This window comes from Protomyctophum parallelum, assembly GCF_964188405.1.
Source record: "Protomyctophum parallelum genome assembly, chromosome: 8".
In the NCBI taxonomy this organism is placed as follows: Eukaryota; Metazoa; Chordata; class Actinopteri; order Myctophiformes; family Myctophidae; genus Protomyctophum; species Protomyctophum parallelum.
In genome coordinates this window covers 47,118,717-47,143,088 of record NC_139703.1, presented here as the reverse complement: position 1 = coordinate 47,143,088, position 24,372 = coordinate 47,118,717, and the positions used below count along the sequence as shown (strand labels likewise).

The 24,372-nt window shown below is 42.0% G+C and overlaps 1 protein-coding gene across 1 annotated transcript; it reads left to right on the top strand.

The window, feature by feature from the left end:
• The first annotated feature begins 1,717 nt into the window (after window positions 1–1,717).
• Window positions 1,718–23,745, top strand: LOC310862730 (metabotropic glutamate receptor 6-like). Its single transcript, XM_083770793.1, has 11 exons — window positions 1,718–2,017; window positions 6,889–7,105; window positions 7,542–7,677; window positions 8,188–8,342; window positions 14,793–14,927; window positions 15,173–15,373; window positions 18,908–19,047; window positions 19,338–19,961; window positions 20,399–20,710; window positions 23,194–23,414; window positions 23,549–23,745. Exons 1-11 carry the CDS (start codon window positions 1,733–1,735, stop codon window positions 23,550–23,552), a joined length of 2,430 nt encoding a protein of 809 aa, XP_083626919.1. The 5' UTR covers window positions 1,718–1,732; the 3' UTR covers window positions 23,553–23,745.
• Window positions 23,746–24,372: the final 627 nt, after the last annotated feature.

The window sequence follows — 24,372 nt, the reverse complement described above, 5'->3', positions numbered from 1 at the left end:
GCCATTAGTGCACTGAGAGAGAGCGAGAGAGGTTCCACTAGACAGACAGGGTTAGGGTTAGAGAAAGAGAGAGGGGGGAGTGTCATAGAGAGAGGGAGTGAGTGAGGGGGGGGGGGCTTTTAAGGGATTTGGCAGCGATTTGTAGAATCTCACTGCCATAATGTTGTGCTTTTCTTCCACTTGTCCGTGATTCTGCCATGATGCTATACCTCAGCATTTTAATTTTGTTTTTATGAACTAAACTTAACCAAAAATGTTTTAATAACATTTTCATACTTTTTAGACAATTTCACTTTTTTTTTGAGAAAGCCCATATTCCGCCCTGACATGACAGAGGACTTACTATTCCAAAGGAGAGGAGAGCATTGCCTCTAAATGGGTTCAACTATTGGACTGTGGATAAAGGCCTGTATCAGAGTGAGTGCTCATCACATGGATGACATCGGGACCAGTAAGTGTGGGACGGGAAGGTAAGACATTTGTTTTATCTCTTCCAGGAAACACTATTTTTTTTTATTATCTTACACAGTAAGAGTTTTAATCCCCCCCCCACACACACACACACACACACACACACACACACACACATATGGTATATCATTTACTAATACTGCTTGGGGTTTGACTAATTCGGTCTTTCCAAACATTATTTAATCTCTGCAAAACCAGGGAATATTAGACTGTAATGAGCTGGATTGTTACTCTTAATTATGGGTATAACCATTTGTAGCTGATATATGTCTCATCACTTGATGTCTGCTTTGAAATATTTATTCTGTGTCATCCTGCATGCTGTGTGAAATATTCTCTTTTATTAGCCTCAGCTGGACAGCTCTATTTAATATTTAATATTTTGTTTTGTCTCTCTTTTATATTTATTTCATGTTACATTTGCTGGTGCTTTCTGGTGCGCCAAAATGTATTCCACATCCACACTTCTGTCTAATAACTTCTAAAGGGTAGAAATGTTTTACAAATATAGAAACAATATTTAATAAGAAATCATGTTAAAGAGTGCACTGGTGAATTGATGCACTCTGTCATCACATAATTTATTGATTTGTATAATTCATAATTAATTATATTAATTAAACTAAATTAGCTAAATTATTAAAACAGCACTATGTAACTTTCCTCTTCTACCCCAGTTTTGAACCTGGTTTCCTGCTGAAGCGCTGACATTATTACCATTGCGCTAAAAGATGTAAAAGATCTAAATGTCTCAATAGAAAAGCAGGGAGACAAAATGCAACCACCCCACGTTATAGTTTTATTAACATGCTCTTATGATACAGGTTGGACACAATTACATTTTATTCATAAAAAGTGAAATAGTGAGGCTTTAACTAAATACTTTCCCCATGTATAATTATAATTAAATGTATTTACATAATATTATGTGATTGTCACTAGGGGTCCAAGGTAAATAAGGGGGAAGCCTGGTGCTGTAATGCAGTTACCTCTGGTGAATATTGCCATGACAACCCTACGGACCCAGTTGCCCATGCCGTGCTGTCGACATGGTGCAATGTTTCACTTGAAGACGTGGCTTTGGGTTCTGTGGATGCTGCTCCTTGGTCTAGATACCTGCTCAACGGCTACCCAGGGCACCCAGCCTCACTCCATCAAGATCGACGGAGACATCATAGTGGGCGGCCTGTTCCCTGTGCACTCTCGGGGGCCGGCTGGTGTGCCCTGTGGAGAGATCAAGAGGGAGAAGGGAGTTCACCGTATGGAGGCCATGCTGTATGCCCTGGACCAGATCAACAGTGACCCTGACCTGTTGCCCAATATTACTCTGGGGGCCCGCATCCTGGACACCTGCTCTAGAGATACCTATGCCCTGGAGCAGTCTCTCACATTTGTCCAGGCCCTCATCCAGAAGGACAACTCTGATGTACGCTGCTCCAATGGAGAGCCCCCCATCATCCCCAAACCAGAGAGGGTGGTTGGGGTCATTGGGGCGTCTGGCAGCTCTGTGTCCATCATGGTGGCCAATGTCCTCCGACTATTTGCGGTGAGAAATTGTTACGCACGCGCGCACACACACACACACACACACACACACACACACACACACACACACACACACACACACACACACACACACACACACACACACACTTTAGAATATTGTAGAACAGAATAGAACCAGTTGTACAAACATGTGGAAATGTGGACATTATGGGCTGTATTTTGCGTGTCTTAAGTACCAGGTCTTATTCCCTGACTTGAGTAAACTAAAGACCTGGAGGCGTGATCAATTCTCTTTGGCCAATCAGAATAGCCAAATGGCATTGATCACGCCTCCAGGTCTTTAGTTTACTCAAGTTGGGGAATAAGACCTGGTGCTTAAGACACGCAAAATACAGCCCTATAGGTGTTATGTAAATACTGTAAGTCTATAGCAAATATTTCTATTCACAAAAATGCTCCCAAAACATCAGCTTTAAGGCTTTATAAATAGAACATTTCACATGAAGCTATGCTACATGTATGGTAGGTGAACTCCTGAAAATGTACCAGATGTGTTTGCACACGTGCATAAACAATTCTACATGTTCCACAGAATGTGAGGACAAAGTTATGTTGTGCAAGGTTGAAAGTCTTCATTAAATGCCATTGTGACCAGCGATCAAACTTGATAATCACTGGTCACATTGTCACATTAGACATCCTTGTGGTTTGATGATGACTTTGCTTGCGAGCTGCCCTTCTCTCTCCTATCATTCACCTCTCTTAACCATATGAATCCTGGTATCCTTATTCTGGGCATGTCATAATAGGTGAATATTTGGCAAAAATAGGTAAACAATTGGCAATCTATGCGCTCACTATGCATTGCAACACGTTATGAGCTTGTAAATCGGCTATTTCATATAGGATTCAATATAGAAAGGTATGGCCAAGGAACTACACACCACAGTCCTGCTAACCTCCACTGTAGACAACCACATACAATACATGCATATATATGCCAATATTGGCTTCAAATGTACGTACAGTATACTGCTTGTGCTTTAGATTTACACATAATGGACAATTACAAATAAGAGGAAAGTACCTCTACAGTTATTTAGCATAACAAAATATACACTTTGTCAGCAACACTTCAGTTATGTTGATGGATGTTGATAATGGACTCACAATCCGTAACAACATCCATCATGCATTCAGTATTCTGTTGGAGAGATCAGAGATGATTGACCTGTGATAATTGATTGCACAGCTTATTCAGTGATAGGACACTGAATCGGTGTAAATCCCTCATAATGTCATGTTCTGACTGCATGAATTAGCAACATGGCCCCATAGTAATGTTTCTGGTTGAAAAATGAATGGTCCAAAGTGGGTTGAACTGCTCATCCCCCTTTCCTACGTTCCAGGGCTGTAGTTGTTGCAATATTCTTTATGGTGTGGATATTAGTTGAGAAGGAGGTGGCTTACACATGGGGCAGATGTTAACTACAGAATTAGAGTTACCATCCTCCATTAAGCCCCTCTCAGCAGCTCAGGACCCAGGGCTGAAAATAGAGCATCAGAGCAGAGGAATGACATCGGTTTGAGGATATCAGTAACTTGTAGGCTAGCTGGTGTGAGGCAGATTTATACTAAATGGTAGGGTCCATATGTGCTACTCCGGACTGTGGATGATTCTAGAATGGCAATTCCTCAACTTCCTATTGATCTGCATCCGACTCCAACTTGATCTAGTTATGACTGAGTCAGAGTTCATATCTCAAACATGAGTAGCATAAAAAATAATCTGGCACTGGCAACTTTTGGTGTGACAGGAGATTTGAAATAAATGTTCTAAATATCACCATTCACACACTGCTGTTTGTCATTGTAAACAAATATGCAACGGTAACAACTTAAGATTGGATGAATTACTCTAACAACCAGTTAGTAATTTAGTCAATGTTGACTTTAATGTGGATCACTGCTAGAGAGCACAAACTCAATTTACTGCAGCCACACACCCACACCTTAAAAATGATCAGTCTACTGTTCAATATTATTGAATTATAATTTAGAGAATTTGGAAAATAATAATTTGAAAATGTGCAGCTTTGATTGTATTCATGTAATTTTGGCATGACAGTCTATGATATTGTTTGACGGGTTAAAGCGGCACTAAGTAACTTTTTCTTTTGAATGAATAATGTAATTTTATACAGATAGTCCACTCTATCGTAGAATATGTTCATACAATATAACTTATACAATTCGGGTGGTTGTATTTTGTCTCCCTGCTCTTATATTGAGACATTTAGATTGTGTCAAAGGTCATATTACAGAATACAGATTAGGATCTGACAAAAAATTTGACCTGATGGTAAAGATTCTATTTATCCCCTGAGCAAAAAGGCAGGCTCTATTAGCTCAATAGCACTAGCGTAGGAAACCAGGTTCAAGTATGTTTTGCACTCCGTCCGTGTGTCCGTCCGTCTGTTACCAGCTAATCTCTGGCACCTTTAACCTGGTCGATGCCAAAACTTCCAGAATGGCCTGTTATAGTGCCACCAGGAGGCCGATTTTTGAAAAACACATTTTTTGATACTCATCCAGATTATGTCCAAAAATCCCGCAAATCGTTACACACTATCTCTATAGTCATGTGTTCACGCTGGATCTGTCCGATATTTCATATTCCATCCTAAGTGGCTAACATTGGCTTTCAAAGTTTGCAGGATTGGCCTGTTTTGAACAAAAAGCCTCAAATCATGAACGCAGCATGCAATTTACGTGAAATCTTTCACTGACTTTCCTACTAGGCTGAGGAATATATCCCACCCTTTTCACATTGGCCTGTTATAGCGCCACCAACGGGTGTATTTTTGCAAAACACATTTTTGGAACAAAATGCCTCAAATCATCCAATTGCCATCCAAGGCGTAAGAAGAAATGGCACCCTTTTCACATTGGCCTATTATAGCGCCACCAGGAGGCCACCTGACCTGCCCTGGTGGAGACCTGTGCCCAGAGGGGCACTTTATCTAGTTAACTATGTGGTGATGAGCACAATAAGCTAAGGCTTCAGCCTACACCTTTTTTCTTTTCTTTAAAAAAAAAAGATAACAAATGCAGGGACTGTATTAATCTGTTTTTCCTCTTTTAATGACCAAAATAAATAAACTAATACAAATAATAATAATAATAATAATAATGAGTTTACTGTTGATTTTATTAGATTTATATTAGGAATTTAAAGCAAAACAGTTCAAACAAAACTGGGAATAAACAACTTTAAAAAGTGAACCATCAACACTCCCCCAAAGTGTTATTTTATTTTTAATGAACAAAATAAGTCAAATTTTCTTTTGTTTGGCATTGTTTGATATAATATAACTATTACTGTACTAGACTGTGACATAATGCTTGCTCTTGGGTTGCAATTTTGTTTGCTTTGTTTGACAGTTCATATAATCTAGGCTCTAGGGCAGTGTTTTCCAAACAATGGGCCACAGAACCATATATATATATATATATATATATATATATATATATATATATATATGAAATAGTGAAAATAGCAGATCTAGCTTGTTGATTTCTAAAGATAAATGAGAAAAGCTGCTATCTCATCTGTAGGATTAATTTTGGGAGGATGTGTTGTCTTGTCTCGATTGTGTCTGCATTCGGTACATTTAAATGGTGTGATGACTCTGCCTGACATAGTTGACGTCATTGCTCTTTAAATGTATGTGTTTCACAATGAGGGACGGCCATCTGACATGGACTTTCCTCGATACTAGAACATCATATGGTTCATAATGTGTAGGCCGGCCGCGACATTTGAGCTCGACAGGACGGGGTTAACGCAGAGAGGAAAAATTAAGCTGCACGTGGCCATCAGAATTAAATATATTGTATGGCTTACAGCTGAGAAATGCTAACCTTTCTCTAGTCTCCTGATCTCTATTTCTCTCCCACTGTGCTTAACGTAATTTGACTAAAAACCCCATAATCCTTCCAGATAATCTGTGAAATGGTTCTCTCGTTTCTCTCTCCTTCTCTCCTTCTCCCACAACCCCTTGTGTCTACCTTTCTGCCCTCCTCTCTAGAGGGCCCACCGTTAAGCCACGAGTCCTGGCATTAACAGGGTCAGGGTTGAGCCTGTCGACATAAACTGTGTCATTAAGGAAGTAACGCACCACTAAATTAATCTTCTCATCCATTTTTTTAAACAAATGCTTTTACAGCAGAGGTCTGTACCATCTGTATTTCACTATGATGTTTGCTGTATCCTCAGTACAAACCACCCCGGGAAAGAATCAGATCACACTGCAAGGTTGCCCCCATCCTGTGTGGATTATACAGAACACTGAGAACAGTGGTCATGCAAGAGATGAACATTCCCTCATGATAGTGCAGTTTTTTTTTTCATCTATTAATGTCTGACAACTTGTCATCTAAAAGGTATTATGTGTGAGCATTATGTTAACACGCTGTTTCTTTGTCTCTAGACAATGCGATGAATAAATGGAGCCTGGTCAGTGCCGGATTTATATGAGGCCCCTGGGCTAGAGAATTCTTTTAGGCCCCGGGCCCTTATGGCCATGCGACACGAAAATGTCAGTACTAAACACAAATCTCACTTGAATTGGATTGCTATACAGCCCACCCTAGCCCAGTGGTAAATCCGGCCACTGCACAGCCTGGTGCTGCATGTTAATGTAACCACCTGCATTCAAACCCATCTCCCAGGTCCCACTCATCCAAAGACAAATCTCCCCTACTCTGCTACACTGGCACCCGGAACCCACCCATATGCTTCAATGCCTGTCCTTGTTGATGTTCTCTTATTCTGTATTCCATTATTGATCTAAAAATCACCCATTAGCTGATTTTCCACTTGACCCGAGCCTCTGTCTATTACTGCAGATCCCCCAAATCAGCTATGCTTCCACGGCTCCAGAGCTGAGTGACAAAAGCCGCTATGAGTTCTTCACCAGGGTAGTGCCTCCTGACTCCTACCAGGCCCAAGCTATGTATGACATCGTCAAGGCCATGGACTGGAACTATGTTTCCACCATAGCTTCTGAGGGCAACTACGGAGAGAGTGGTGTTGATGCTTTCCAGCAGATATGCAGAGAAGCAGGTTGGTCTATTTTATTTTTTCCTTTATCGATTGGTTATAACTTAAGTAGATTGACAGGAAATGGGGAGAGAGATGGGGGGGAAGACACACGGCAAAGGCCGCCGGGATCGGGAGTCGAACCCGCGGCACACGGTCAGGCTGGCTCAGCAGCCTAGGTGCCCAGACGGTTGAGCTAACCGCCCGGGCCAACTGTGAGCCCGGTTTACTGTTTAATACTTAAAAATATGTTGAGTTGGTGTTGGCTAGACCTCACTCTTGCAGTAACTATATTGTTGTAGTAGTAGTAGTAGTAGTAGTAGTCCTTGTCAACACTCAACTCAAAAAGCTTTACAAAAGCAGTTGATGCATATTATTTAGTCCACTGCATTGCATGACATTCCCTCAGTTATGATGCAGAATGTTATGTGATGACGGATTTTCTATGTGTGCTCCACAGGAGGGCTGTGTATAGCACAGTCCATAAAGATTCCCAGAGAACCCAGGCCAGGGGAATTTGATAAGGTTGTCAAGAGACTGATGGAGACTTCCAATGCTCGCGGGGTTATAATATTCGCCAATGAGGATGACATCAAGTGAGTCACACTCTGTTTCACTTAGCGCCAGAGGACAGACATGAACCAGATTTGTTTTTCCTTAAAAAGCTAAGACAGATGATTACAGCATCTGTCTTAGCTTTTTAAGGAATATATCTAAATAATTAAGTGGGAGTTAAAAACGTATGCAATAATTAATATCAAAATATGATTTCATCCACATTTGACTGAATTTAGTAGAGCAGGTCACATACTGTATATTGAAATGTGCCTCTTTTACAATATACAAAATATGTTTTATTGTAAGCTACTATTTCCAGAAGCCTGATTTAAATAATACTTTGTCTTATGATTGTATAGACCTGCTATTTCCAGAACACGACACCATCAGACGGCGTAGTATAAATTAAAATGAATGCATTATTTCCTCAACTTAATTAAGTACCGAACCACCTGGATTTCTCATTTGTACATTCAGCTGTTATTGTTATGCTGAAGAACAAAGCGGACCTTGTGTACTGTTATAAGCCATATTCTGTTGTCTTCCAGACGGGTGCTGGAGGCAGCGAAGAAGGCCAACCTAACGGGTCACTTCCTATTTGTGGGCTCTGACAGCTGGGGGGCCAAAAGTTCACCCATTCTAGACCAGGAAGACGTGGCAGAGGGCGCTGTCACAATCCTACCTAAAAGAGCTTCCATCGATGGTAAGACTAACTATATGAAGATCTAATAATTCATATTTAGGAGATCCAGAAGTCTATACACATTCTTTTGTTTAATATCAACTAGAGCGGTGCCCGTACATGTTGTGATGTCAGAACAGGCCAGCGGCTTTTGTGCTGGTTCTGGACAACCGGAAATGCAGAGTATCCTTTTCACCCATGTGTCCCTTTTATGCCCATATATGGAGATTTCTGTATGTGACTCTCTGTCAGGCACACCCAAATATGGGGTGTTGTGATGTCAGAACAGGGCAGGCCAGCTTATGGAGTTCTGTGTTAGGCATGCCCAAATATGGAGTGGTGTGATGTCACAACAGGACAGCTCTATATATGGACCATGGGCAGGGGCCCTGTCCAGAGCCAGGGAAGAGGCCTTTTTGGGGCGGTTCTGGACAACCGTGGGTCCGACCAACTTGACACCGGGCACTGCACCCCCTGTGGTGGGGTGGAATGCGTGTGTCGAATTTGCAATCGGTGGGGCGAACGGTTCTCGAGTTACGTGGATTACAGACGTACAGACGTACGTACGTGCAGACTTTGTGCATTTATAGAGAATACGAGACTGCTCGCCCCTTTACCAACTCGCCCCCGCCATTTTTCTAAATGTAGTTAACAGTTAAATAGTATTTCCCTCCCTCTCTGAAATCTGAAATTCTCTTGTATACAGATTTATTTGATTGCATAGTCGATCTCTATAGTCTATACTCTGTAAAATTTATGTCACAGAGACGGTGACTGCTTAATTAAGTTAATATTTAGGACCTTCTAGCAGTTCATTTCGTTTTATTAATCACATTTCTTCCATGTAGCCCATGTTTTGTAATGGCATCATCATGCTATTATGCCCGTGGATATACAGAGTGAACTTAACAATGATAAATTAATATGATAATACCTTTTAAATAATCACAAACATGAACTAGATAAAGTGCCAATCGGCACAGGTCTCCACCAGGATTCTTCCTCAGCCTAGTGGGAATATGCGTGCACAGTTTCATCGCAATCGGACGCTGCGTTGAGGAGTTGTGGCCATTTGCTACTCCTGAAAACTGTAGGAGCCAATCGTGGCCAATCAGGATGGAATATGAGAAATCAAACAAACCTGTCTTGATCACATGACTATGGAGATCATGTGTACCGATTTGCGTGAAATTTGGATAAAATGTGAAGGAGTAATAATAGAAAATGTGTTTTACATATGTCGGCCTCCTGGTGGCGCTATAAAGAGCAGATGTGAAAAATTCCAGGCAAAGGTTTTTCCTTGGCCTCTAGGGAGTTGGCATACAAAGTTATCCACAGATCCGTGCAGTTAGAGGTAAAAACACTTTTGGGCCAGTTATAGCGCCACCTTGAGGCTGAGTAGAAATTGTTCATGTGGCATTTCGTCCTCGGCCTAGTGCAGCATTTTGTTTGAAACTGAGCACTCCTGTGAATTTTGGAAGCCAATATTAACCAATCAGGATGGAGTCTGAGAAATCTGAAAGACCGGTTTGGTTGAATGGCTCTAGAGAGACTGTGTACCAATTTGCGTGATGTTTGGACACAATCTGTAGGTGTACTGTGCAAAAACTTGTTTTGCACAAAGCGGCCTCCTGGTGGCGCTATAACAGGCCGTTCTGGAAAGTTTGGGGCAGAGGTTAACGGTGGCCGAGATTAGCTGCTCACGGACGGACGGACGGACGGACGGACGGACACACGGACGGACGGACACACGGACGGACGGAGTGCAAAACATACTCTCCCCCATGCCTTCGGCTGGTGGAGACAATTATGTTTGTTATTTACAGCTAGGTAGAGTAGTGGGGTGAGATGGAAAAGTGGCGAGCGTACCTGTTACCTTTATAGATACTAGAGCGGTGCCCGGTGGAGCCTCTACAGCGGTACCTGTAGCATATTTTCTGATCAATGTTGTAATGATCAAGCATGCTTGATCATTACCAAACCATCTCAACTCAACACATAACAAACTAGAAAAAGTGCCCTTCTGGGCACAGGTCTCCACCAGGATAGGAATGTAGGACATTGCAGCTTGCCTTCATCTGGTGGTTGGATAAAAGGGCAACAAAAGTAAATAATATAACATCTCTCCCCCCATGCCTTCGGCCTGGTGGAGACAAAAATTCCAGGCAAAGGTTCTTCCTTGGCCTCTAGGGAGTTGGCATACAAAGTTATCCACAGATCCGTGCAGTTAGAGGTAAAAACACTTTTCGGCCAGTTATAGCGCCACCTTGAGGCTGAGTTGAAATTGTTCATGTGGCATTTCTTCCTCGGCCTAGTGGGAATGTGCGTGCACAATTTCACGGAAATCACGCGATGTGTTCATGATTTGCAGCATTTTGTTTGAAACTGAGCACTCCTGTGAACTTTGGAAGCCAATCTTAACCAATCAGGATGGAGTCTGAGAAATCTGAAAGACCCTAGAATGGCTCTAGAGAGACTGTGTACCAATTTGCGCGATGTTTGGACAAAATCTGTAGGTGTACTGTGCAAAAACGTGTTTTGCACAAAGCGGCCTCCTGGTGGCGCTATAACAGGCCGTTCTGGAAATTTTGGGGCAGAGGTTCATCGTTGGCATCCAGGGAGTGTGTGTGCAAAATTTGGCATCGACCGGGTTAACGGTGCCGGAGATTAGCTGCTCACGGACACACACACGGACGGACGGACGGACACACGGACGGACGGACTGAGTGCAAAACATACTCTCCCCCCATGCCTTCGGCCTGGTGGAGACAACAATATAATTAGAGGGTATGCACGTGACCAGTGTTGGGTAACGGACGTTATGTAACGTAACATCATCATACCCGGAAGTTCAAAGTCAAGTCAAAGTCGTATGTGTCACATACGTTACCACAGTGAAATTTGTTCTCCGCATTTGACCCATCTCTTGGAACGGTGAGCCGCAGCCAAGGAGCGGTGAGCTGCAGCCATGCTGCGCTCTGGAATCATTTGAGTAGTTGATGAGTTATGCGGGAATGCCTACTGAGTTGCAAAAAACTAGTCCTATCTGATGGCATAAAACGACATTAAACTCACTTTGCCACTCACTTTACTGTATATGCATGTGCATACCCTCTATTAACCCATTTAGATTTTTTTAAATGGCTTCTAAATCCTGACAGTTTTCTGAAAAACCCTATGTTTCTATATCAGTGGTGTTCAACCTTTTTCATGTCAAGGACCCCAGAATTATCTGTATTTGGCCACGGACCCCCATCTGAAAATATATATTGTTTCAGGGGCCTCCCCAGAAGCAAAGCTTTGAGTTAAAAACGTTCACTGTGTAAGAATATATATCAAAGATTTGTGCCACATTTTCAAAAATAGCAGATATACACGCTCGTAGCGCGGCAACGATTATTTTTCAATAGCTAAAGTATAACATAATGCTTAGAACACCAAAAGGCGTTCCCGCCCAGAATGGGTTAAACAAAAAATAAACCAGTGACATCACATCCCAAACAACGTAAATCCCCCCAATGCGATAAAAATACAATAACAGAACAATATAGCATGTGTGTGTGCCCCAAGCCCAAGGCATGCTTGGGAGTTCCTCTCTCGTCCTATGCACCCCAGGGGCTGCTACACAGCCTCCACCTAATGGGTTTTACCGTCCCAGTAACCCTTCTTAATACAGCACAAAGGTGCCGAGGCAGACACCTCCTTCTCTTCTCAGGGCTCGGAGGCTCTGGGGTCCCCAGGCGTATATCTTTTCTACGTCCGAGCATAGACATTATTAGACATGGTAACGCTCCGCCTGCCTCTGATTGGCCTACCGACACTGCTGGCCTTAACAGAGTTTCCTCCGAGGTGGAAGATACATGCTGGATAGTCTGCCCGAGGTTACTCCGTGGTGGGAAATAAATAAATAATACGAGTACGATATAATACATGAGAATGACAGCTTGGCACGCGCGACAGTAACTAAGTAATTTTTGTAGAAGAGGCAAACTAATATTGTTAATGCCTGTTTATTTGTATACAAGTGTAAACTTGAAACATTATTGTACTGTAAAAGGTCTCTTTTCCCTTGATCTTTATCTTTTTTAGTATAATAGTATTAGTTTACTATAATTAGATTAATAGCTTGATCTTTATCTTTTTTAGTATAATAGTATTAGTTTACTATAATTAGATTAATACACGATAATCAACACTTTAATTTAGAACACAGCCAAACAAATCATAGTACTATACGTGTTCAATCAATTATTCCATCAAAGCAAACGGCACAAACAATATTAGTTTGCTATAGTACTGAAAACTGGAAATAATAAAAAGTCACCCCATTTTGTGTTGCCTAGAACTGGAGGTCTGACAAAAAACAGTAACAATATGAAGTAAGTACAGCTTTGTGATGTCACTGAGATGTACTTGTTACTGTTACTAATTTTTTTTCAGACCTCCAGTTCCAGGCAACACAGAATGGGGTGACTTTTTATTATTATTTCCACAACAGGTATATTAATGACAGTAAAATGTTGAAAATGAGTGGTATCCTGTAGTCACTATTCGTTGATTCACTGGGATACCAAAAAACATTTAAAAAAAAGGTTTCTCGCTGTTCTCGGGTTGAATATTGATATGCGATTAAAATGCGATTAATCTAGATTAATTAATCGCAAAGCCTCTGATTAATTAGATTAATTTTTTTAATCGAGTCCCAGCTCTAATTATTTCCCACCACGGAGTACCCTTGCATCTCAGGCAAGAAGGGCAGTGTCGGTAGGCCAATCAGAGGCAGGCGGGGTGTTACCATGTCTATGCTCAGACGTAGAATAGATATACACAGTCCCCAGGGGTCAGCAGCTATTTTCAATGGTTCTTAAACATTTGTTGTCATTGTTGTTTGAAATGTGTGAATTTGTCGTACAAATCTTTAGAAAATCTTTTAAAATTATAATAGAAAACAAAAATCAAAGTGATATTCACTCGTGAGTCGTGATCCAAGAAAATGGATCCGCGACCCGCAAATGGATGATAGTGGCAAGCTATTAGTCAGACTCGAGCCAAGCTCTGACCCATGATGGAGACTTTAAGATATTCAAGGCATTCCTACAGGGTGATATCCTAGCTGTTCCCCTTCCTGTGTATTGTGGCGATGGACCATGCCCTGAGACTTGCAATCAGTGGCAGGGAGGAGACATTGTGTTTAACGCTGGTTACAGAGGAAGAGTCAACGAGGACATCCCATCACAATCACTGACCTCGACTATGTAGATGACATTGCCCTAGTCTCGGACACAGCAGAGAAAGGAAGAGAACTACCAATTCTACCAGTAGAATTGTAGTGTAGAAATATCGGCCTCAAGCTGAATGACAAGAAAACAAAAAAAAAAGTCATTCAACACAGAGGTCAGAACCATTGCCAACAGTATGGTGCTTGAGGTAGTTGATGACTTAAATCTTGGTGCCCGGACTGCCTTGACAGAACAGGATCTGAAGGTCCACTGACAGTATGGGAGCCAACCAAAGGCACAGCTGAGGGGAAAGGGGGTGTGACAGCGGAGCCAGTAATACTGCAGAGCTCTGAAGCTGGGAGTGGGTGTTGGTGTTGGCTAATCCGCACCCTCACATCACACACATTTCCCCCAAAATAAATACACACAAATATATGATTAAATAAAGTCAATGGCATTACTCACACAAACATCGATCATAATGGATCTCCCAATGCATTCATAATAGATCTCCCAATGCATTCCTCATAGCAAACAATGACACAATAAAGAAATAAAACACTAAACATGTATGCGCTACCTGAGGCATGCTGGGAATTCCATCTCTCATCCAATGCAGACCCGGGGGGCCGGGACACTACAATATTATCCTCTAAAAGGGTTACTACAGCTGAATTGAGTAGCTGAATTAAAAATGGATCATTTGTGATTATGGGATGCAAAAATGTAAGCTGCTACCAGGGAATAAAACGTTGGGCCCGGCGGCCCGCATGCAAGTGCTGAAATATCTACTTTTTAGCTTTAATGGAAAGCCTATTGGGGAGAGAAATAAATTGCATGTTGACCTTGATGCAATACCACTTGTCAACCAGTAGTGATCCCACCTGACCACAGGATCTAAATGTCTCAATCGAAGAGCACGTACAGACGTACAGTACCAACTACATCCACCGCAGTTGTTTGTTTTATTAACATAGGCTACTCTACCATAATGATTGGTCAAAATAATGTTTTATTCACGAAAAAAGTTGTAGAGTAGAAAACCTACAACTATAAAATGTGCTTTGACCATTACTCTGTGCCTCTCTTATTTATTTTTTGTTCTTCTATTCTTCTTCACATTCATAAAAAGATGACTTTTCATGCCTTATGTAAAGCATTGTCTTTGTGTATGCACTGTACAACACAGTAGATAAACCTGCCTTGCCTTGCCTTAAGTGACATGTTTCGTTGGGTGCATTAATTGTTTCAGGTTTCGACCAGTATTTCACTTCAAGATCTCTGGAAAACAACAGAAGAAATATCTGGTTTGGAGAGTTCTGGGAGGATGACTTCAAGTGTAAATTAACTCGGCCTGGTGATGACCTTAGTAGAAGAAAATGTACAGGTCAGTGCTGGTTATTAACCTGTATGTCAGAAAATCTACTAAATGCACTACATATATTTCAGGTTGCGCACGCACGCACTCAACGCACGCACACACGCACGCACGCACGCACGCACGCACGCACGCACGCACGCACGCACACACACACACACACACACACACACACACACACACACACACACACACAGTACAATATTCATAGTTTTAATCTTTCATATTTACCAATCAATCTATTTGTCCTTCAGGTGAGGAACGAATCAGTCAAGAATCCCAGTACGAACAAGAGGGGAAGGTGCAGTTTGTCATTGATGCAGTGTATGCCATGGCCCATGCTTTGCACAGCATGCACATAGACCTGTGTCCCGGCTACATGGGTGTCTGTGACAAGATGGATCCTGTGGAAGGAAAGAATTTACTCCATTACATTCACAGTGTCAATTTCAATGGTGAGCTGACAATGTGGAGTAACGCTCCTGGTTCCATTATGCCAGTGGTTCTCAAACATCTTCATGTCAAGGACCCCCAAATGTATTTGTAAAAAATATTTCACATTTTCTTCAAGATTTCTCTAAAACAGCAGCTCTACAGGCTCATAACACGTCATATCTTCACGACGCGTTGTGAGCTTGTAGATGGCCTATTTTCAAAATGTAAGGTTTAGTTAAAATTATTTTGATGATACATTTCTGGGGACCCCCTGAAACACCCTCAAGGACCCCTGGGGGTCCCTGGACCCCACTTTGAGAACCACTGCACTATGCCATTCTTTTGAAATGAAACATTTTATGTTATATGGGGTGAGAGTGGTCAAGTAAATTTTACGCATGCACGCACGCACGCACGCACGCACGCACGCACGCACACACACACACACACACACACACACACACACACACACACACACACACACACACACACACACACACACACACACACACACACAAACACTATGTAGTCCCCTCCGGTAGATAGATACGATCACAGTCATCCTCTAGTCATCCTCCCACCCTGAGGATAGCTCGCTCATCCAAGAAGGGATTCAGACGGTGCAGTCTGCAGGTCTTATCCTTGCGGATTTCCTCAGAAAAGGTTGCTCTCTGGACAATACCTATGATGGTAAGTTCAGCATCATTTCTCTCTTCCAGACTTGTGAATTAATTGGTTCTTGACGTCAAATCTTTAAGCTCCTTGAGACGATGCATGAGTCTTGCAATGGCTTTGACTAAACTTGTCCAGCTGGAGAACTTCAGGAAACGATCAAGCTACTTCTGTTGCCAAGGTCTTATGTACGATGGTCTTACTAACTTCTGGGTCTTCAACTGCTATGTCTCCCACCTTAATATCTCTGCTGGGAAGCTTGTCTCACCAGAGAAAATCTGGACCAGTAAACCAGTTGGAAGCAATGAGGTCCTCTTGACACATGGTTCGCTGGATTTTCTTAAGAGCTTACATGTCTCCATTGACTTGGATTGGTACTTTCCTTGATTCGTGTAATGCGGTTTGCCATGAAAACATGAAATCGCCTGGCGTCATTATTGACATACGCCAGGACGACCTTTGAGTCGGTCCAGAAGAACTCCTGGACATCTTCTCTATCCAACTCTTTTCTGAGCAGGTCACTTGTACGAACAGCAACAACCGCTGCCGACAACTCAAGTCGTGGCACTGTGGTGATCTTTGTGGGTTCCACTCTGGACTTGCCCATGACTAGAGAACAATGGATTTGTCCTGATGCACTGATTGCTCTCAGGTAAGTACATTCTCCATACCCTGTGACACTTGCGTCGGAGAAGTGATGGAGTTCTTACTTCTTGACTTCTTTGAAACTTGCTTGCAGCTCGGTCGACGGTAGGCACAGACGGGCCCCTTCACCTCGTGTCGGCCAATGAGTTCTCACTGTAGTCCCCCCCCCCCGGTAGATAGATACGATCACAAGGCATTCTTTTGTTGTACAGACATGTATTAGCTTAATTAAACGCTAAACAATAATCATGAACAACAAGTTTCAATAAACAGACAAACAACCTTATTGGCAGCATCCACTTTGGGGGGAATAAACAGGGGGAAACTTCTCAGTATCAGTATCTTGACTCTTAACTGATATAACTTGAGCTTGACTCTTAAACAGCATATCTTGACTTTACATGAGGCAGCAGCAATGGCTGTTGCACCTGGAGCTCTGTTCAGAATGAACGGCCTCTGCCCAGCTCTGCTAATTAACAGTGATCCAAACTACCCTTGCTTATTAACAGATCAGGCTTCCGCTGTTTAGAGGTTACTGTGACCATAATCAATCAATCAATCAACATAAATCACCTCAATAGCTCCACTACTCTAATGAAAAACTAGCCAAGATTTACCCTGGTTTTGATGCTGGCTGTCCGAGATGCCAGCACAAGCCTGCCACGCTGGGTCATATGTTTTGGTCATGCCAATCATTAGTCAGGTTTTGAGAAAAATTTCGAGGCGGTGTCTTATATATGTGGTGGAACGGTGGACCCCTGCCCGGTGATTGCTGTTTTTGGGGTGTCTCCAATCGAGGAACGGCTCACGGGTCTTCAGGCAAACGCTGTGGCATTCACAACGCTTTTGGCTCGTAGATTGATACTTCGACAATGGAAGTCGAGGAAACCTCCCTCGTTCAAACAGTGGGTCAAAGAGGTTCTCTCCATGATTCCCCTAGAGAAACTAAGGTACAACCGTAGTGGTTATAAAGATAGATACATTATGACTGGACCCCTTTCATAGAGTTTGTAGAAAGTATACCTTTCACTTAAACCCATATTCCCTTGTACAATCTGATACCTCACACCAAACCTGACATTGGGCGACCTCTGGTTGGAGGCCCTCAGTAAGTAGACAGTTGGATATAGAGCAATTTACTATCTAAACTGAAAGATGGATACAATGTATGTAACCTAGATACCATACCCTGATGGAAAATGCAGTTTATTTTATTTATTTTATTTTATTATTATTATTATTATTTCTTCTTACTATGTTCATTAGTACTTTCAAAACTAGTTTACTAATTACTTTTACTGTCTTTGTTTTATTTGTCTTGTTCTGACCTTGATTGGGGGGGATATTTACATGTCGGATACAACAAAATGTACACATTATGTTTTTTCATTTATTCATCAATAAAAATCAAAATAAAGTGTTAAAAAAAATCACCTCAATACACATTGAAACAAAGTAGAGAAACATGGAAACATGAAATTGACCAAAACAAAAACATTATGAACTTATGTACTTATTTATAAAAGAATACTTTTAATTCTGATGGCAGCTACACACTATATAACATAGTACAATGCAGCAATCAACCCCATTGGTTTTGACTCCAGTTCTCCATCACATGGAGGTAGAGAGAGGTCAGTTTGATGATGCTACTGCTGCTAATGTACCCACATGTTCTCCCTAGGGCTGCGTCTCTGCTCTCTACCATCCACCCAGTACTTGTTCCTCTTTTAGTCCATGCCTTTCTTTCTTTTCTTTTCTTTTCTTATGTTTCTGTTTGGAATGGAAGAAGCTTTCTATGAAGGCATTCCTATTTACATCTCCCTTTTTGCTGGCTGACCTCTGTATGGGAAGCCTTTCTAATTGAATGCCTGAAGGGAGCTGAGAGGAACATTCAATCATGTTAGGGCAACAGACCAGAGAGCACTGAGAAGACTGTATACGCCTTCATGGAGAAAGCATCTTGCACTCAGCTTTGACATGGTTGGGTAAGACCAAGTAAATACAGGTTGTGTTTGATGATGGTGTGTGGGTGTTTTCTCCATAAGATAGGAACACAGACTTCTGGCTCACTGAAAATAATATAACTATCATTCGGCAAAGCAACACCTTTGTGTGATAAAGTATGAATTAGAGTACAATACTTTTCCATTACAATACTAATCCCTTTTCAACTATTGTACACATATTTGATTGAGTTATTGTCATTAAATCCTTGTTGTGTCTCCATCAAACAGGCAGTGCAGGAACTGGTGTGATGTTCAATGAGAATGGAGATGCTCCCGGTCGATATGACATCTTCCAGTATCAACTGTCTAATGTGAGCAACCCTGGCTACAAAGTCATTGGCCAGTGGACAAACCACCTACGACTCAATGTAATTATGTTTCCTGTTTATTTGATGCATAACTTGCACTTTAAATGGCCTTTTGTCAGCCAAACAGGGAGACTGTTAGGGGTGAAATGTGTTGCTCAGGGACACTTTGACACATTATATACTGTATGTACTGGGTGGGCTGAACCATTAACCTTATGTTATGAATATCACTAAGCTACGTCCCAGGCCACCTGATATTTTTTTTAAGCATGTTTCATTTTCATATTTAGCTGTGAACTCATATTTGTGTGTGTGTGTGTGTGTGTGTGTGTGTGTGTGTGCACATCCAGCCTGAGGACATGCAGTGGTCAGGTGGTGAACGTACGGTCCCTGACTCGGTGTGCAGTTACCCGTGTTACCCGGGACAAATGAAGAGGATGGTGAAGGGCGTGCCCTGCTGCTGGCACTGTGAGCTGTGTGACGGCTACCAGTACCAGCTGGACGAGTTCAGCTGTGACACCTGCCCCTACGACATGAGGCCCTTCAAGAACCGCACGGGTTGCCGGCCGACGCCCATCGTCAAGCTGGAGTGGGCCTCTGGGTGGGCCTTGTTCCCCCTCTTCCTTGCCATCCTGGGCATCCTGGCTACCTCTGGAGTCATCATCACCTTCATTCGCTTCAACGACACGCCCATCGTCCGCGCCTCCGGCCGGGAGCTCAGCTACGTGCTGCTGACGGGCATCTTCCTCATCTACTTCATCACCTTCCTCATGATCGCCGAGCCGAGCATAGGCGTGTGTGCCATGCGCAGGCTGCTGCTGGGGCTGGGCATGGCCATCAGCTACTCGGCCATGCTCACCAAGACCAATCGCATCTATCGCATCTTTGAACAGGGCAAGAAGTCTGTCACGCCCCCAAAGTTCATCAGCCCCACATCGCAGATAATCATCACCTTCATACTCATTTCAGTCCAGGTACAGTGTGTGTGTGTGTGTTCAAAATCTTTTATAGCTGATCTACAAGCTCACAGCGCAGCTTGTAAATTGGTTATTTTCAATATAATAATCCAAATCTACAAAGTAACTACTAGGCCTATATCTCAAGAAGTAATGGAGTAAAAGTATAATATCTACCTCTGAGATGTAGTCGAGTAGAAGTGATGGAGATCTTACTTCTTGACTTCTTTGAAACTTGGAAATACTCCAGTAAGGTAAAGAATCTAAAGATACTTCAAAATTGTACAGTACTTGAGTACATGTACTTTGTTACTTTACACCCCTGTGTGTGTGTGTGTGTGTGTGTGTGTGTGTGTGTGTGTGTGTGTGTGTGTGTGTGTGTGTGTGTGTGTGTGTGTGTGTGTGTGTGTGTGTGTGTGTGAAAAAGTAACTCTGTGCTTCTTCCTGGGCTGCAGCTTCTTGGTGTGTTCATCTGGTTCGGCGTGATGCCCCCCCATGCCATCATAGACTATGAGGAGCAGAAACCACCCAACCCAGAATTTGCCCGTGGCCTCCTCAAATGTGACATGTCAGACCTGTCCCTCATTCTGTGTCTGAGTTATGCTCTGATACTGATGATCACATGCACAACATTTGCCATCAAGAGCAGGGGAGTGCCGGAGAACTTCAACGAGGCCAAACCCATTGGTTTCGCCATGTACACTACATGCATCATCTGGTTGGCATTTGTTCCCATTTTCTTCGGCACAGCCCAGTCTGAGTCTAAGGTGAGAAACGGTTTGCTTTTTTTTTCATGAACATAATTTTAAGTACATGCTCTTGAATAACGTAACTGCCACATGATGATTATGTAATGCAAATGCAAACATTTTCAAGCTAACAATGTGACAGAAGAGAGACTAGAGTAATGTATGTTGCCTTTATGTTCAGCCGGTACACACACTGGTACATCTGGTATCTGTTGTCCCCTCTGGCAGAGGGCACATTTTCTTATAGGCTGGGCAGTCACAAAACACTAGGACAATGGGAAGGAGACTAATGTAGAGCTGTATTAAGAATCAGCCATGCTGAAATGATCAAACCCTGAAGTGCTTTAACTTCTTTTCACTTCCCTCCTAATGGACATGAAGAAAATTAAGGTCAGATGAGCAAGGCCCCTCAGAGCCCTCCTTCTGTTAAATCAAACACAACTTAGAAAATACTTAAATATAGCAACAGTAACTTCTATGGGTCTCATAAAACCGGTGGAGGTTTTGGAACATACTACCAGGCAGAACTGAAAGGGGGTTCACATGATCATATCTTGTGCCATTGAAGGTGCTAAAATTCTCTCAGGGCTGTTTTAGGTGGAAGGCTCCATACTACCTTGAATTTCCCAATAATAGTAGAAAGTAAAATGTAATATAGATTAAAGATGTGTATTATTTGCTGATAGCTTCACTTGTTAAGCATAGCTCCACCTAGAGCAGTGTTTCTCAACCTTTTTTGGGCCAGTTCCCCGCTATCCAATATCCAGGTATCAAGCTTTATTTTCGTTGTGTATGTATATTGCTTACCGGTATATCATTTTGAAAACATCGATTTCCAAATATCAGATTATACATTAAACTGGACTGTTAGTGTATTAATTAATAGCCTAGGGATAGGGGCACATTAGGCCCCTCTCACAGCACTGAATGGCAGCGCTGTCGTGGCCCTGTCACAGGCCCTATCATGTTACCATTGTACCTGTTAACCTGCCCTATATAACAGGGATGTCAGGCCCCATCACAACCCTTTGACAGGGCCTGACACTGGTCTGTGTTACTGACCATGTATCCTCGGACATGATACTGATGATGGCAGTATAATGGTCAGGATTGATTGAATACTTAGACGGAAATGTAAACAGCACGTTGTACAGTCAGACATTTGGGCTAAAACAATAACATATCAACAATACAAAACACTATATATACAATGAAAATAATGTCTGCAGTGAATTCCATCACCTTTCTATGGGAAATGATGTCGGTATCATTATGGTCAGTATCATGCCCGTATATAGTATCACTATCATGTCAGTATCATAGTATCATGGTCAGTATCATGCCAGTATCATGTCAATATTTAGTATCATGTCAGTGTCATGACTCATGGTCAGTATAATGTCAGTATCATGGTTAAGGTTAGTTCTCTTGGGGACGAGGGATGATTATTCTCAAAGTGGGGTCGGACCCCCAGGAGTTCTTGAGGGGGTTCCACGGGTCCAAGGCAAACATTTTATACATAGCATTAAAGTCAGTTTAACCACTTTAACTCAATTTACACTTTAATTGGCTATTCAAAAATAGCTTTAGTAAATATTTGAAAAGTCTTTAAAAATTGTGAACATTTTGGAATCATTTTGAATAAAAGAAATCCCTACAAATCTTCTCTTATTGGGGCTCCCTGGCACAAAGTATTTTCAGATGGAGAACTGTCTGCAGCCAAATACATCAATTGATCATCAATCAATTTGGGGGTCCTCGACATAAAAATGTTTAAGATGTAGAGTCTAGACTACATCATCACTAGCATGGGGCCAGACATGAATACTGTATATGGTCATTGGACCACTTGCACAATGCATATGCATCACTGTATCTCCTTTTATAAATGGAGAGGTCCAGTGAAACACTGACAAACATGATAAAGAAAAATATGTAGACGAGTAGTTTGTGAGATGGGTACTCATTGACTCTGGTGCAGAGGATCTGTGCTTATGTACATTCAATAGTTTATTCATGGCACAAGCATGTCTAATTCATGAGGCTTGTGCCTTTTTCTTTTCCTGTAATACACAAGTTTGCTTAGCTAATATGTTTATAATTTATCAGATAAGTCAGTTCTGATTATTATCATTATTATTGCAGGGCTTAAAGTACATGAAGAGCAGTGAATGGTAGACATTATCAAAGTCCAGAAATAGACCCCACTCCTGAGTGCACATACCCAGTCATGAATCATTCACTGCAGGCAACAAACACTACCTTCTGTGCTTTCGAATGAATGAATGTAAAAGAAATGCATTCAAGTACCTGTGAGGATTTTCTTAAACCTGTGTATAATGAAAGCATAAATAGACGAATACCACAGATGTACAAATTACTTGCACAATGACGGATATTAATCAATAACCGTAATCCAATGTAGGCTTGGGGAAGAAGACAAATCAATAAATCACACAGGTAACTGACGGAGAACACCTCCATCCTGTTCTTTGTTTCAGATGTATATTCAAACCATGACACTGACCGTATCGATGAGTCTGAGTGCCACGGTTTCTCTCGGAATGCTCTACATTCCCAAGGTGTATACCATTATATTCCACCCAGAGCAGAATGTCCAGAAACGTGCAGGGAAGCCGGTAGCAGCCACTGTGTCCGTACATGCCAATGACAAACCGAATGGAGAGTCCAAACCGAGTGGAATAGTGCCGGACAGATCACAGTGAGTAAGATCAGATCACGTTTATTTCCATGGGAGAAACGTTCATTAGGCCTACATGTTATATAATGGCCCAGTGTAAACAAAGACTTTAATACTTTTAAGGCACTGACTGTTTTTCTCCTCCACAATTGTAGATAAACAAGAAACATGGATCATGAAACCAGTTAAGTTCAGAGAGTTGTGATTCTTCTGGGAGGATCATTCTTTGTAAGCACAGGGAGAATGCTCACGAGATCAACTCTCAACCCAGCTGGGCTGTCAAATATGGAATGGAACACAGACTGTACTGCCCACCTGCCTAGTGTCAACTGAACTCATTGTGTCCAGAACAGACAAGAGTTGGACAATTTGTAAACTTCTCCATTGCACAGGGAACCTAAAGGATGCAGAGTTCTCCTGAGTGGACTAGAAGGGACATATTGGACTGTTTTTAGATAATGTCAAGTCATTAAATATCTCAAATGAACAAATAAACAGTTTGCTTCATTTCCTATAAAGTACTTGATTTAAAAACACGTTGGCACTTGCTTTCCCCTCCAGGAACTTCACGTACTGTATAGTGGAACCTCTTGGGACCAGTGAAGCTTTGTTGTTCAATGGGTTCCACGGCACTGCATGGATTGTGTTGTATGTGTACATGAATGTTTCTACTGTATTGTTTGTATGGGTTGTTGTGATTGAGACCTATTTCTGCTGATTACTGTGGAAGGAACTGACTTTTGTATCACCTCGATCCTTGTCCACCTGTTATTATAACTGAAGTCCTGTGGGAAGACAATTTTAACGTATAATCACTTAACACAACAATGTCACTAGCTGACCAATCGATAACACAAATATAGCATTTTATTTTAATTAGATCACAGCCTCATGGTATATGTACATGTATGTAATCACCACGGTACTGACTGCGTCAACAGATGACATGGGTGTGAACAGGATACAAGTGATTTCGAAC